This window comes from Nerophis lumbriciformis, linkage group LG03, assembly GCF_033978685.3.
Source record: "Nerophis lumbriciformis linkage group LG03, RoL_Nlum_v2.1, whole genome shotgun sequence".
Classification (NCBI taxonomy): domain Eukaryota; kingdom Metazoa; phylum Chordata; class Actinopteri; order Syngnathiformes; family Syngnathidae; genus Nerophis; species Nerophis lumbriciformis.
In genome coordinates this window covers 10,161,599-10,179,053 of record NC_084550.2, presented here as the reverse complement: position 1 = coordinate 10,179,053, position 17,455 = coordinate 10,161,599, and the positions used below count along the sequence as shown (strand labels likewise).

Sequence of the window (17,455 nt, the reverse complement as noted above, 5' to 3'; positions counted from 1 at the left end):
TTTCGGAGTATAAGTCGCACCGGAGTATAAGTCGCACCTGCCGAAAAATGCATAATAAAGAAGGAAAAAAATATATAAGTCGCATTTTTTGGGGAAATTTATTTGATAAAAGCCAACTCCAAGAATAGACATTTGAAAGGCAATTTAAAATAAATAAAGAATAGTGAACAACAGGCTGAATAAGTGTACGTTATATGACGCATAAATAACCAACTGAGAACGTGCCTGGTATGTTAACGTAACATATTATGGTAAGAGTCATTCAAATAACTATAACAAATAACTCCTAATCGCTAAATCCCATGAAATCTTATACGTCTAGTCTCTTACGTGAATGAGCTAAATATTATTATTTGATATTTTACGGTAATGTGTTAATAATTTCACACATAAGTCGCTCCTGAGTATAAATCGCACCCCCTGGTTGTCCAAATTAGGCATAATAATGTGTTAATTCCACGACTATATATTGATATCGGTATCGGTTGATATCGGTATCGTAATTAAGAGTTGGACAATATCGGAATATCGGATATCGGCAAAAAGCCATTATCGGACATCCCTAATATATATATATATATATATATATATATATATATATATATATATATATATATATATATATGTCTTAATAAGGTTATCCAAAAAATAGTGCTCGATACCGTAGTAGAGCGCAATATATGTATGTGTGGGGAAAAAAATCACAAGACTATTTCATCTCTACAGGCCTGTTTCATGAGGGGGGGTACCCTCAATCATCAGGAGATTTTAATGGGAGCATTCGCATACCATGGTTTATATAGGGCACAGAGTGGGTGGGTACAGGCTGGCGTAGGGGCGTGGTGATTGGCTCATGTGTTACCTAGGAGGTGTTTCCGTCTATGGCAGCATGCTGTTACAATTTCGCTGCGCTTGTTGAGGGATGACAGGTCTGGACGGTAAATAATAAACAGTTTCTCTTTCAAGCATAGGTTGCATCTTTTATTACCACTATTGTAAGGTGTGCTGGAGAGAAACTGTTTATTATTTACCGTCCAGACCTGTCATCCCTCAACAAGCGCAGCGAAATTGTAACAGCATGCCGCCATAGACGGAAACACCTCCTAGGTAACACATGAGCCAATCACCACGCCCCTACGCCAGCCTGTACCCACCCACTCTGTGCCCTATATAAACCATGGTATGCGAATGCTCCCATTAAAATCTCCTGATGATTGAGGGTACCCCCCCTCATGAAACAGGCCTGTAGAGATGAAATAGTCTTGTGATTTTTTTTCCCACACATACATATATATATATATATATATATATATATATATTAGGGATGTCCCAATCCGATATTTGGATCGGATCGGCCGCCGATATTTGCCAAAAAATGCGTATCGGCAAGGCATGGCAAAATGCCGATCCAGATCCAGTTTAAAAAAAAAAAACTCCGGTCTGTGTTTTCCAACGCACCGATTTAAATAATACATTCCACTTTTCTGCTGCTCCCTAATTTCCGTTCCGCATTTTCCAGCACACCTTCAACACATCCACAGGTCTGTGGATTCTCACGCAGTTGCTTTTAGCTGCTATGAGAAAAACTGCGACTTATAGTCCGAAAATTACGGTACATTAGCTGTAGGATAACACATCATTTAAGTGTATCATGAGGAATGTAACTTCGCTGAGAAGATCAGCAATCATTAAAAGTATAAAACTCTCATGCAGAGAAGTAAACAGGCCAACATAGAGGAGGGTGTGATGGAAATGTCAGCTGTGTTAGAGCTGATAACGAACATCAAACCCATCTAGGAGTAGATTTACTCGCCTGCAAAGATCACATCATTTAATTCCTGTATGTTTGTACTTGACAACTGCTCCCCGTGTCTTTTTATATTCAAGCTCAGCGCACACACACACTCGCTGTTAAATGAAGCTCAACCAATAAGAATGATGTCGTATGCGAAAGCGAGGTAATCAAGCCCTGCTCTCCAGAAGTAGGCGCCTCTCTCAGCTTCTAAATGAGCTCTATCAGTGAGCTAATGCAGCTCAAGAAGGCAGCGATAGCACATTACAGCCACTTTCATAGATGAGCGCGCATGCACACGCTTTGACGCTAATGCCCAAATAGGTACTATTCCCCCTGCGCCGCCATCTGCTTGCCATCGGAACACATTTTCAGCAGCAGAGGCGTTTTTTTTGTTGTTTTTTTAACAAGGCTGTTCACCTACTCCTCTTCTTCTACTTGCTCCCATCTCCACGTCCCTCACACCGCCTCGTCTTTGACACTCTCTCATCCCTTTAACTCCGTATGGCCTGTGGTGTCGTACGGATCCGCAGTCACGAGGCTAATTACTGAGACTGGAGCTCTGCCGAGTAGCGCGTTCCACTTGAGGCTGCTGAAGCTAGATTGAGTCATGGCTTCGTGTTCCAACTTCAATATGAGCACCCAACAAAGGTGTGCTTGATGAATGCATTCTGTGTATGCGCAGAATTCTATAGGTACACCACATCCTAATCAATGATACTCTGTCATGAACAAACCACATACAGTTTTTGAACAGTGGTACCCTGAACTTACGAATATTTGGAGATACTGTACGAGGGGCCTCTCAGCCTTGATTGATTGATTGAAACTTTTATTAGTAGATTGCACAGTACAGTACATATTCCGTACAATTGACCACTAAATGGTAACACCCGAATAAGTTTTTCAACTTGTTTAAGTCGGGGTCTACTTAAATTGATTCATGATACAGATATACAGTATACTATCATCATAATACAGTCATCACACAAGTTAATCATCAGAGTATATACATTGAATTATTTACATTATTTACAATCCGGGGTGTGGTATGTGGAGGGGGGAAGGGGTTAGGTTTGGTTGATATCAACACTTCAGTCATCAACAATTGCATCATCAGAGAAATGGACATTGGAACAGTGTAGGACTGACTTGGTAGGATATGTACGGCAAGTAGTGGACATAGAGAGAGGGAGAGAGAGATCAGAAAGCATAAGAATAAGTATCTACATTTGATTATTTACATTTGATTACCGTATTTTTCAGACTATAAGTCGCAGTTTTTTTCATAGTTTGGCCGGGGGTGCGACTTATACTCAGGAGCGACCTATGTGTGAAATTATTAACACATTACCGTAAAATATCAAATAATATTATTTATCTCATTCACGTAAGAGACTAGACGTATAAGATTTCATGGGATTTAGCGATTAGGAGTGACAGATTGTTTGGTAAACGTATAGCATGTTCTATATGTTATAGTTATTTGAATGACTCTTACCATAATATGTTACGTTAACATACCAGGCACGTTCTCAGTTGGTTATTTATGCCTCATATAACGTACACTTATTCAGCCTGTTGTTCACTATTCTTAATTATTTTAAATTGTCTTTCAAATGTCTATTCTTGGTGTTGGCTTTTATCAAATACATTTCCCCAAAAAATGCGACTTATGTGTTTTTTTCCTTCTTTATTATGCATTTTCGGCAGGTGCGACTTATACTCCGAAAAATGCGGTATTTACAATCCGGGGAGGTAAGGTTAGTTTAGGGTTGAAGTTGCCTGGAGGTGTTCTTTTAGTACGGTTTTGAAGGAGGATAGAGATGCCCTTTATTTTATACCTGTTGGGAGTGCATTCTATATTGATGTGGCATAGAAAGAGAATGAGTTAAGACATTTGTTAGATCTGAATCTGGGTTTAACATGGTTATTGGAGCTCCCCCTGGTGTTGTGGTTATGGCGGTCATTTACGTTAAGCAAGTAGTTTGACATGTACTTCGGTATCAGGGAGGTGTAGCGGATTTTATAGACTAGGCTCAGTGCAAGTTGTTTTACTCTATATTCCACCCTGAGCCAACCCAAGTGGGTAGGAGTGAGGTGTGATCTTGGGTGGAGGTCTAGAAGTAATCTTCCGTCATGCTTCAAGTTATGAGCATAATTTGAGTTACGAGTTTTGAGTTATGAAGTCAAATCGCTGGATACTTGATTAAGTGCTCCCGTTCGACAGTCTGCATTTTTTTCCCCACATACATAGTTACGTGCTTTGAACACACAAAAGACCATACTTGCCAACCTTGAGACCTCCGAATTCGGAGGGGGGGGTGTATATATTTTCAAGTATTTCTTATATATATATATATATATATATATATATATATATATATATATATATATATATTAGAGAAGTCCGGTAATATCGACCTGCCGATATTATCGGCCGATAAATGCTTTAAAATGTAATATCGGAAATTATCGGCATCGTTTTTTTATTATCGGTATCATTTTTTAAATTTTTAATTTTTTTATTAAATCAACATAAACACAAGATACACTTACAATTAGTACACCAAGCCAAAAAACCTCCCTCCCCCATTTACACTCATTCACACTCATTCGCACAAAAGGGTTGTTTCTTTCTGTTATTCATATTTCTGGTTCCTACATTATATATCAATATATATCAATACAGTCTGCAAGGGATATTGTCCGTAAGCACACATGATTGTGCATGCTGCTGGCCCATTAATAGTACTAACCTTTAACAGTTAATTTTACTCATTTTCATTCATTACTAGTTTCTATGTAACTGTTTTTATATTGTTTTACTTTCTTTTTATTCAAAAAAATGTTTGTAATTTATTTATCTTATTTTATTTTATTAATTTAAAAAAAAAAAACCTTATCTTCACCATACCTGGTTGTCCAAATTAGGCATAATAATGTGTTAATTCCACGACTGTATATATTGGTATCGGTTGATATCGATATCGTAATTAAGAGTTGGACAATATCGGAATATCGGATATCGGCAAAAAGCCATTATCGGACATCCCTAATATATATATATATATATATATATATATATATATATATATATATATATATATATATAATCCGTTCATGAATGAGTATATCCGTTCGGCCACCGTGTTCAATGGAGAAGTCTGATCTCCAAAATTTGCAGACAGCATACCCCTTCCCCTTCGAGCTGTCCTGGATTAACTGAAATTATTTTTTCAAATCATTTTGGAACTTGCAAGCGTACTTCTTCTTCTTACTCGTCGTCGCCATGTCTCTTCTTCGTTCTTCTGCTTTGTCTCTGTTATGTTTTTGGACACTACTACTTGCCGTAGTTTTGAAGCAATGCATGATGGGAATCCGGATGTTGTGTGTCAGTGTATTAACGTGCCGGCTGGAATAAACACACGCTGAGATATAGCTCCGTGCCTGCCTACTTTATGGGTTATAGATAAACCTATGGATAACGGAGACATATATAATAGTCTCCTTTTCAGGTGAGAGAGGACGCTAAAGGCAGTGCCTTTAAGGCACGCCCCCAATAATGTTGTCCGGGTGGAAATTGGGAGAATGGTTGCCCTGGGAGATTTTCGGGAGGGGCATTTAAATTCGGGAGTCTCCCGGGAAAAATCGTGAGGGTTGGCAAGTATGCAAAAGACACACAATGCAAATCCATTTTCTGTGTCGCAACAGAAAATTTGAAAAAAGTCTACAACCACTACATGTCTATAAGGGGAAATTACTTAAACTTCAACGACTGTCGTTGGCTTTGACAATAGGATTGCTCATTTGCATCAAAACAGTTGTTTTTCTCCATACGATAGGGCAAAACCATCCTTGCCCAGGCACACCCAATCTGGTTTTGGAGTATAAATATTTGGGGTTTTGGCACCAGCCGCGAGACAATATCTGACCAGTCTAAGTCTAAGACTAGATCTGATCAATCTAAGAGTTTGAGCATGAACTGATTAGGCCTCCTGAGGTATTGGCACCAGCCGCGAGACTAAATCTGACCAATCTAAGACTAGATCTGACCAATCTAAGTCTATGAGCATGAACTGATGAAGCCTACTCAGATGACAGGCGAAAGAAAAGTCTTCTTTTGATTGACTGATTGATTGAGTGATTGATTGAAACTTTTATTAGTAGATTGTACAGTACAGTACATATTCCGTACAATTGACCACTAAATGGTAACACTCGAATATGTTTTTCAACTTGTTTAAGTCGGGGTCCACGTAAGACTAGACAAACAGTCCAGTTGCAATCGATTGAATTCCCTGAGATTACTACAGTTTGGGGACACCTTCAAGACTGAGGTGGAACGTCTGGCGTACATTATGAAATGGCTAATGAAGCATAAGTGGCAATATTTTGACACTTTTTACCCACTTATCCCCTTGGCAGGCTCGGGGCTAGGTGATAACGTGAGCGCATTAGCGTGGATATGAACTGTGCACAAACTGTTGTTTTGTCTTTGATGTTCACCACTCAAAGTCAGTAAAGACCGCCAGCAACGTGGCACTCTCCCAATCACCTCACACACACTATTATTTACACACACACTCATAAAAATCAGTAGCTGTAGCCAAAGTTGTTACTTCCATTAAAACAATGCATATATAGATACGGCTTTAACAACAAGGGTACCTGATAAGCAGCAGGTCCTGGGTTGGTGTTCATGGACACCTTGAAGCGATCTTCCCTGGAGGCCATCAGAGCCATGGGAGGGGAGGATTTCACAACTGGGTTGTAGCAACCTGGACCTAGTTTTCAAACAGACACACAACAACAAACAAACACATACACTAGTGGGCAAAAGTCTTGGTCCACCAGTCATTTTGACACAGTTATACCATTAATTTTGAAAAACACATAACCAACTAAAAACAAGACACACACACACCAAACACACAAATAGACGCTAACATATGTCATTCTACAGGGACTTACATGTGCCATGTGTTTATAGTTAGCTTGCTGAGAATGATGAAGAATGTAATGGTCCCTAATGGTCCATACACTGTGGGCCTATTCATTTATGCAAATTCCATAATGACTAAAATGATTCTGCATGTGTGTACCACTAAATACATTTCAAAGCGTGTGTGTGTGTGTGTGTGTGTGTGTGTGTGTGTGTGTGTGTGTGTGTGTGTGTGTGTGTGTGTGTGTGTGTGTGTGTGTGTGTGTGAGAAACACCCCAACAAACAGTGCAAATCTATTTATATGCAAATTGGAATTTGGTTAAACGGTTGGAGGTGCCTCATGGGTTGAGTCCCTGTAGTGAAATGGGCCAAGTCATAAATTATCCAACTAAGTCAGGAATCTATTCATTTTGAAACAACACTGTTTTCATTGAGACTGTAATTGAAGTAAATATTAGCTCGGAGGCACACTGAGACCGAGCTAATTTGAGTGCGGGGCTGGAGCTACACTGTACACCTACCTGCCCCGATAAATATCTGTAGATGTCGATTGATGGATGGATGGATAAATTGATGTAAGGCTGAATGAATGGATAAATGAATGTATGATGGTTTGGTCAATTAGTGGATACATGCATGAGTAGGTGGCTGGATGTATGTATGATGGATAGTTGATACATTGATTATAAATGATAGATGGATACAATAAATATAAATAGATAAATTGACATACTGATTATATATGATGGATATGTTGTAAATGGATGATGTGTGATAGTTTATAAATTGATTATTAATGATAGATGGATTTGATAAAAATACATAGTTGATCAATTGATTATAAATGATGGATACAATACAAACAGATAGTTGATCAATGGATGATGTATGATAGATAGTTGAAAAATGTATATATGACAGAGCGAGGTAATAAAATATAATTTTGATAAATTGATGATGTATGATAGATTGATATAAGGCTGAAACGACGCGTCGACTACGTCGACGTCATCGATTACGTCGACGTCATAAATACGTCGACGCCGTTTTTGTGCGTCGACGAGTCGCATACCGTATTTCCTTGAATAGCCGCTGGGGCGCTAATTAATTTAAAACCTCTTCTCACTCCTGGCTTACCAAAAGGCGTGGGGTAAATTTAGGCCTGCGCTTATAAATTTGAGTGATGTAAGGATACCATCATGTAAAGCACATTTAATTAAAAAAAACGTTATTATGGTCTTACCTTTACTTATGAGTCCATGCGCAGCTGCTTCTGATCAAAAGCATCGGTAACTTGTTTATAGAAGTCTTCCTTATCTTTCTTCAGTTTTAAATGTCTCTCTGTCTCGATGGAGATATTCCTTTAAGTATTACCTCCTGCTTCGATTGAAAGTCCAGTTTAGAAAAGTGTTTTATTTTAGATATGTAATCCTCCATGTTAAAAGTTCAAGCAAACGATCACTGCTCAGTCATGTGGCTTGTTGTCTTCTTCTGCAGCACCGGTCTTCTGCAGTACCGGTAGTCGCAAGAAGGATCACTAGCGCCCTCTACCACCAGGAGGCGGGAGTCATTTAACGACTCATATTTGACACACGCAGCTACGGTATATTAATAAAACATAGCTGCTTACTGTTCTTTTTAGCATATTCAATAGCTTGGACCTTAAATCCTACTAAATAGCTCTGAATCTTCTTCCCTTTATGCGATTTCAAATTATTGAAATCAGCCTCCTCCATTTTGAAAATGATGACAGGTGAAGTGTCACTCATGACGTGACGAGTTTGACCCGGCGGAAGTTCCAGACATGCGCTAATAAAATTAATATTTTGCGAAACGAGTTTGACCCGGCGTTAATCCTGAGCCGGGGGTAATGCTAAGCATGCACTAATTATTTTGCGAAACGAGTTTGACCCGGCAGTAATTCGAGGCATGCGAATACTATATACTCGGCGCCAATTCAAGGAAATACGCACTTTTTTGTATTGGATGTTTATCTTTATTTTTGCACATTTTAAAGCAAAATAAGCAATACTTTTACTTTTGAAATACTTATACTATTGCAGAATATTAAGATTTGCACTGTATGTTTATTTTATATTTGCACATTAAAAAGCAAATAAGCTGCTTTTAATTTTGTTAAATGCTAAAAGTTTTAATTGTTTACATTGTTACAGAATATTTTGTCATGTTGTTGTCAATGTTGACTGAGTGGCCATACTTTGTTTTTTTGTAAATAAAAGCCATGCCTTTTGAAAAAACTGGCCTACATTTATTTTTTCATCTTCATTTGAAATAAAAAAAAAATAATCGGTAAAAGGAAAAAAAAAATCTATAGATTAATTGAAAAAAATAATCTATAGATTAACCGATTAATCGAAAAAATAATCTATAGATTAATCGATAGAAAAATAATCGTTAGCTGCAGCCTTAGATTGATATAATACAAACAGATGCTTGATAAATGGATGCTGTATGATAGATGGCTATAACAAAATAGATAGTTGATGTATGATAGTTGATAAATTGATTACCGTATTTTTCGGACTATAAGTTGCAGTTTTTTTCATAGTTTGGCCGGGCTCCAGTGTAACTTAAATATGTTTTTTTCCTTCTTTATTATGCATTTTCGGCAGGTGCGACTTATATTCCGGTGCGACTTATACTCCGAAAAATACGGTATATACAACAGATGGATATACAGTAATAAAATAGTTAATATGGATGATATATGATAGATGGTTGAAAAATTTATATATGACAGAGCAATGTAATAAAATAGAATTGTGATAAATTGATGATGTATGATAGATTGATATAATACAAACAGATGCTTGATAAATGGATGCTGTATGATAGATGGCTATAACAAAATAGATAGTTGATAAATGGATGATGTATGATAGTTGATACATTGATTATATATAACAGATGGATATACAGTAATAAAAAAGTTTATATATGGATGATATATGATCGATAGTTGAAACATTGATGGTGCATGATAAATGGATCTAATAAAATCAAATTGATAAATTGATGACGTGTGATAGATACATGGATATAACAGTTTATTGTTGATAAATGGATATAATAAAAATAGGTGGTTGACAACTTGATGATATGATGGATATAATAAAAATAGATAGTTGATAAATGCTGCGATGAGGTGGCGACTTGTCCGGGGTGTACCCCGCCTTCCGCCCGAATGCAGCTGAGATAGGCTCCAGCACCCCCCGCCACCCCAAAAGGGACAAGCGGTAGAAAATGGATGGATGGATAGTTGATAAATGGTTGATGTATAATAGTTGATTAACTGATTGTATATAAGAGAGATAGACATAATAAAAAAAAGTTTATGATACATGGATAATATATGAAAGATGGTTGACAAATTGATGATGTATGATAAACAAATATAATAAAAATGAACGCTTGATAAATTGATGATATATGATGGATGGATATAACAAAAATAGACTGTTGACAAATTGATGAGGTAAGATAGATGGTCGATAAATTGACGATATGTGACAGTTTGATGTAATGAAAATAGAAAGTTGACAAATCGATGATAGTTGACAAATTGATGGATGATCGATAAATATTTACAAAAAATTATAGTTGGTACATGGATGATGTATGATGGATAATTGACAAATTGATGCCGTCTGATCGATAGATAGAGATAAATATTGATAGTTGATACGTTGACAAATTGACGATATATGATAGATGAAAAGACAGTTGACAAATTGATTATATATGATGATGGATAGATAGTTGTCAAATGGATGATGTATGATATCATTTGATTGATATACAGTGTGGCTGGCTAATGAAATGATGAATAGATGGTTCATAAATGTTAATGGTTGATTGTTAGTTAAGTCATAAATGGTTATGTAAATGCATGGCACGTGTCTATTACCTGGTCCATTGTGCACACATTGCAGAAAGGAAGCATGACGCGGCGCTGCAGAGAGGAAGCTGCTTTGTCGTCTTTTTGCGTCTTCACTTCTGGCTGCAGAGTGTCCACCTGCTGCCAGTGGCCTGCTAACATCATACACATTGGGTCGGGGGGAATCCTACAGAACAGCAAAGCAGCACGTGTTACCATGGTAAAAAACCTTTGTCATATTTTTAATATGGTTCATATTCCAACATGTATGAGTTGAATCCATGGTCAGGATCAAGGTATCGCACAATAGGGATTTAAAATCAATCTTAAACAAATGCATTAATGACAACCTCTTTGTTATTACCATTACTGAGAAGATGATGGTTTTGCACTTTCAAATACGTGCAAAAAAATATATAATCTCTAATTAGTTCCACAGGGAGGGGAAATCTTTGTTTTATTTACAGCAAGAGCAACCTATGAATATACATCTAGCATGATAATAAAATACTAACCACTATACTATATATACACTATAAAGAGTAAATGGTAAAATATTAACAGTGTTATAAATTATATCTGTCATGATCCGTGGTCCGGATCATGTTTTCGTTATGTTCTGTTAGTTTGACGCCAATAGTTCCTGTTTTTTGTGCACTCTCGTTTGTTTTGGTTGCCATGATTGCGTATGATTTTCACCTGCCGCTGGTGTTCAGGACGCTCACCTGGCTCTAATCTAGAGACACTATTTAAAGGGGAACATTATCACAATTTCAGAAGGGTTAAAACCATTAAAAATCAGTTCCCAGTGGCTTATTTTATTTTTCGAAGTTTTTTTCAAAATTTTACCCATCACGCAATATCCCTAAAAAAAGCTTCAAAGTGCCTGATTTTAACCATCGTTATATACACCGTCCATTTTCCTGTGACGTCACATAGTGATGCCAATACAAACAAACATGGCGGATGGACAGCAAGGTATAGCGACATTAGCTCGGATTCAGACTCAGATTTCAGCGGCTTAAGCGAAATTGAAGAAGAAACTGAAGCTATTGAGCCATATCGGTTTGCAAGCGAAACCGACTAAAACGACACGACAGCCAGCGACACGGGAGAAAGCGAGGACGAATTCGGCGATCGCCTTCTAACCAACGATTGGTATGTGTTTGTTTTTAAGTGTTGTAATGTTTTTAAGCTAAATTATTGGTAAACACAGTTTATGTATAATAATTTACGTAAAACCGCGAGTAATGAATAAAGTTTTCATCAATTAATATATTCTGTACACATACCCTCATCCGCTCTCTTTTCCTGAAAGCTGATCTGTCCAGTTTTGGAGTTGAGGTCAGCAGGCCAGGGAAGCTAGGGTCGATATTCTTCTCTTGATCATCTTCGGTGGCATAAGGGACGGTGTGAGCCAAGACATCCAGGGGGTTTAGCTCGCTCGTCTGCGGGAACAAACTGCCGCCATAGCTTGCCGTGCTACCGAGGTCCTTTGTCCCTGAATAGCTCACACACTCCGGCAGATTCAATGGGGGTCTGGCGGCAGATTTCTTTGACTTTATCGTTGGAAATGCATCTGCTTTGAGTGTCGCAGGATATCCACACATTCTTGCCATCTCTGTCGTAGCATAGCTTTCGTCGGTAAAGTGTGCGGAACAAACGACTGACCATTTCGTCGGCTTTCCCCACACCCTCGTATTTTGAACAACATTCGTCCAATTTCTTGCCACTTTCGCGTCTTTGGGCCACTGGTGCAACTTGAATCCGTCCCTGTTCGTGTTGTTACACCCTCCGACAACACACCGACGAGGCATGATGTCTCCAAGGTACGGAAAACAGTCGAAAAAACAAAAAATAACAGCTGATTTGATTCGGTGTTTGTAATGTGTTTGAGAAAATGGCGGATTGCTTCCCGATGTGACGTCACAATAATAGAAAGGCGTTTAATTCGCCAAAATTCACCTATTTAGAGTTCGGAAATCGGTTAAAAAAATATATGGTCTTTTTTCTGCAACATCAAGGTATATATTGACGCTTACATAGGTCTGGTGATAATGTTCCCCTTTAAGCCTGCTTTTGCTAGTCAGTCGGCCTGGCGTCATTGTTCGGTTCATGTCTGATTCCAAGTTTATGCCAAGTGTTCGCTTCATGCCTTGTATACGTACGTTTATGTTTGTTCATGCCACAGCTAGTAAGTTTTCCTTGTTATAGTTTATGCTAAGTGTTAGTTTAGCTCCAAGTGCGATCAGCGCTTTGTGCCTTTGCCTTGTTTTCCGTTTTTTTGTAGTACTTTGAGTTTTGAGAAGATTAATAAATATGTTCCTACCTGCAAGCCTTGTCCGGAATAGTCCGTTTGCATCCCGGGAGAACAAACCCCGCAGCAAGCTGCAAAAACCCCGCCGTGACGATATCAATATTCTGTGTTTTAAGCTATGGCTACTTTTAAATCATATATACATTTCAGCAATAGCTTACCAAAATAAAGATAAAAAAGGTAAAAAAAAATATTTTTTTAAAGTATTAATTTTACTAAAAAAAGTGTTTTAAGTTTGTTTTCCAAACTGTGACATTTATTTTACCACTTTTGGGGCTTCCATCATTGGCCATCTGTTATTAGAGCACAAAGCTAGTCTTGTTGGACTTTTTTGTCAACATATGCCAACACACTGCTTACAGAGAAAAACAAAGGCTCAATTGTTGACTTGCCATCGCACTTTAGAGGGATGAGCGTGAATAATGACGGGGCTGCAGCATGGTCTAAAAATATCACTGTTGATTTTCTGTTGTGATTTTCTGTGTGGGTGAGTCATGTCACTGGTAAGGTGGTCTTGTCATGTGAATAGTTGATGCTCATGGCTGAATATAGCTATGCCATCCATTTAACATATAGTAACCAAGTTGTTATTTAGATCGATATATACATATATATATATATATATATATATATATATATATATATATATATATATATATATATATATATAAAATGTAATAACAGACACGTTCATAACAATAATATGTTCAATATTTACCGTATTGTAGTCATTTTAAAGGGGAACATTATCACAATTTCAGAAGGGTTAAAACCATTAAAAATCAGTTCCCAGTGCCTTATTTTATTTTTCAAAATTTTACCCATCACGCAATATCCCTAAAAAAGCTTCAAAGTGCCTGATTTTAACCATCGTTATATACACCCGTCCATTTTCCTGTGACGTCACATAGTGATGCCAACACAAACAAACATGGCGCATAGAACAGCAAGCTATAGCAACATTAGCTCGGATTCAGACTCTGATTTCAGCGGCTTGAGCGATTCAACAGATTACGCATGTATTGAAACGGATGGTTGTAGTGTGAAGGCAGGTAGCGAAAACAAAATTGAAGAAGAAACTGAAGCTATTGAGCCATATCGGTTTGAACCATATGCAAGCGAAACCGACGAAAACGACACGACAGCCAGCGACACGGGAGAAAGCGAGGACGAATTCGGCGATCGCCTTCTAACCAACGATTGGTATGTGTTTGTTTGGCATTAAAGGAAACTAACAACTATGAACTAGGTTTACAGCATATGAAATACATTTGGCAACAACATGCACTTTGAGAGTGCAGACAGCCCAGTTTTCATCAATTAATATATTCTGTAGACATACCCTCATCCGCTCTCTTTTCCTGGGGGTCTGGCGGCAGATTTCTTTGACTTTTTCGTTGGAAATGCATCTGCTTTGAGTGTCGCAGGATATCCACACATTCTTGCCATCTCTGTCGTAGCATAGCTTTCGTCGGTAAAGTGTGCGGAACAAACGTCCAATTTCTTGCCACTTTCGCATCTTTGGGCCACTGGTGCAACTTGAATGCGTCCCTGTTTCGTGTTGTTACACCCTCCGACAACACACCGACGAGGCATGATGTCTCCAAGGTACGGAAAACAGTCGAAAAAACGGAAAATAACAGAGCTGATTTGACTCGGTGTTTGTAATGTGTTTGAGAAAATGGCGGATTGCTTCCCGATTCCCTAGAGCGAATAATAGAAAGGCGTTTAATTCGCCAAAATTCACCCATTTAGAGTTCGGAAATCGGTTAAAAAAAATATATGGTCTTTTTTCTGCAACATCAAGGTATATATTGACGCTTACATAGATCTGGTGATAATGTTCCCCTTTAAGCATTACCGGAACTTATTTCTTCAGTGCTTTTATTTCCGTTCCCATAGCAACGCACTTCCAACTTCTAGCAACAAATGTGTGTTCCTATTTGAGGAAGCAAACTTGGTAATAGACAACGAATGAAGAGGACTATTTTTGGACAAATGAGAATTCACAACTTTATCTTTTTGAAGCTGAATATACAGAGGATGAACGAGCACGAAATAAGGGTGAAACGTTGGAGGAGACGGAAGCCGAAAGAGTGAGGTCAGCGTGACTTGACGCTGCAAATGTGGAACTTGGAGCCAAGCTACGCCGACATAACCAAATCAACTGTAAAAAAACGTCCCCAGCCAACTGAACCCATCGAGTAAGTCCCTATAATATTGATCAAAATACATGCAGCACGTCATGCTAGCTATTACGACATACACTGTCGAGCTAGCTGTGTACAAACAAAACATGAAATGTGGGCTAATACTTTACAGATACTGTAATATGATTGTTCATATTATATGGTGTCCTATCACATTGTGTTGTGCATTACAAACTCAAAAACGATTTTGAAAAGCTTACGGCTAATGCTGAAGCATGCCGTCACAAAACGATGTGTTAGTACGCTAGATTAACAGTACCTCGGTGTTCACGTTTACAATAACAATGTTGCTACAGCTTGGTTACGTGACGTAAATGAAGTGTTGTTGGCGACTTTTGGAGGTATTTTTAAAGCTGCATTGCCAGCCACATTGAACAAGCCGATTAGAATGCACAAAAAAAACATTTTTCTTCTTGTCTCTCATAAGGGTTGAGAACAATAGGCAAAATAAAACATTTTAAAAGTGCAGTTCCAGTTCACATCTTGGAGAGCTGTTGCACCAGGTGGATTGACATGATTCATGGCTCCAACATAAGATATGCCAATTGAGATAAAGGAGAGGATTGTCAAACGTAAAAGTCGTTGATTGTTCACAGTCAGCTGTGTCTAAAATCTGGACCAAGTACAAACAACCAGGGATGTGATTTTTTTTGTCTATAGTCGGAAATTTGTCTTTTTTATCGCTGTAAAAATATAAAAAAAATATTTTCCTTTTTTTTTCGTTTTTTCCGACCTGCAATGTGTGTTAATATCTTGATCCGTTGCTTTGCCATACCTGCCAACAACTACGGTTTTCCCATAATGAGTACGATGTTTGATAATCCATTGGTAAAAACTATGTTTTTCCATAAAAAATTATTAACTTCAAAATCGAATTTGCGTAGCGAAGCAACTCCACGGGCAGTGGACAAAATATAAGGGAGACATTAATGATGATTGGTTGGTTTACGTATGAGAAAATCCAGGATTGGTTGGTTGGTTTACTAAGATGAGTCACGATTGGTTAAGATTAGGGTAAAACATTACAGACAGGCCCATCAGAAGCAAGATAGGGCGGGTCATTGAACCAGGAAGGGAAATCACAACAGACATCCCAAATGACGACGAGAGAGTCGTAGAAGAGAAGAGGGAATATTCAAGCGGGCGGTTTATATTTTTTTTAAAACAGTGGAAGATGGCAGAGGGATTCTCTTCCTTAGATTTTTCTTTTCACAATGTAGACGACGTCCAGGAAACCCACAATGCACTTGGCCACATTTGGACGAATGTAGGAGTCTGGATAAAACAATGCCCAAAACATTCATTTTACAAACCCCGTTTCCATATGAGTTGGGAAATTGTGTTAGATGTAAATATAAACGGAATACAATGATTTGAAAATCCTTTTCAACCCATATTCAATTGAATGCACTACAAAGACAAGATATTTGATGTTCAAACTCAAACTTTATTTATTTTTTTGCAAATAATTAACTTAGAATTTCATGGCTGCAACACGTGCCAAAGTAGTTGGGAAAGGGCATGTTCACCACTGTGTTACATGGCCTTTTCTTTTAACAACACTCAGTAAATGTTTGGGAACTGAGGAGACACATTTTTTAAGCTTCTCAGGTGGAATTCTTTCCCATTCTTGCTTGATGTACAGCTTAAGTTGTTCAACAGTCCGGGGGTCTCCGTTGTGCTATTTTAGGCTTCATAATGCGCCACACATTTTCAATGGGAGACAGGTCTGGACTACAGGCAGGCCAGTCTAGTACCCGCACTCTTTTACTATGAAGCCATGTTGATGTAACACGTGGCTTTGCATTGTCTTGCTGAAATAAGCAGGGGCGTCCATGGTAACGTTGCTTGGATGGCAACATATGTTGCTCGAAAACCTGTATGTACCTTTCAGCATTAATGGTGCCTTCACAGATGTGTAAGTTACCCATGTCTTGAGCACTTATACACACCCATACCATCACAGATGCTGGCTTTTCAACTTTGCGCCTATAACAATCCGGACGGTTCTTTTCCTCTTTGGCTCGGAGGACACGACGTCCACAGTTTCCAAAAACAATTTGAAATGACGGCGTTTCTGGGTGTTGTTGATAAACGGTTTCGCCTTGCATAGGAGAGTTTTAACTTGCACTTACAGATGTAGCGACCAACTGTAGTTACTGACAGTGGGTTTCTGAAGTGTTCCTGAGCCCATGTGGTGATATCCTTTGCACACTGATGTCGCTTCTTGATGCAGTACAGCCTGAGGGATCGAAGGTCACGGGCTTAGCTGCTTACGTGCAGTGATTTCTC

General features: G+C 38.3%; 1 protein-coding gene and 1 long non-coding RNA gene across 4 annotated transcripts in view; one reads left to right on the top strand and one right to left on the bottom strand.

Annotated features, from left to right (window-relative positions):
* Positions 1-17,455, bottom strand: part of stpg2 (sperm-tail PG-rich repeat containing 2) — a 316,591-nt gene that overhangs the window by 182,880 nt on the left and 116,256 nt on the right. For all 3 annotated transcript variants that reach the window (XR_009811882.1, XM_061933387.1, XM_061933396.1), the window contains exons 11-12: positions 10,667-10,823; positions 6,464-6,579 (exon numbers count right to left, since the gene is read on the bottom strand). Coding sequence is in view for 2 of the 3 variants with exons in the window: in XM_061933387.1 (XP_061789371.1) it covers positions 6,464-6,579; positions 10,667-10,823 (273 nt within the window). In the remaining variant the exon portion in view is untranslated. The remainder of the gene's footprint in view (positions 1-6,463; positions 6,580-10,666; positions 10,824-17,455) is intronic.
* Positions 1-17,455, top strand: part of LOC133578896 (uncharacterized) — a 150,831-nt gene that overhangs the window by 34,855 nt on the left and 98,521 nt on the right. The gene's annotated exons all lie outside the window — the stretch shown is intronic.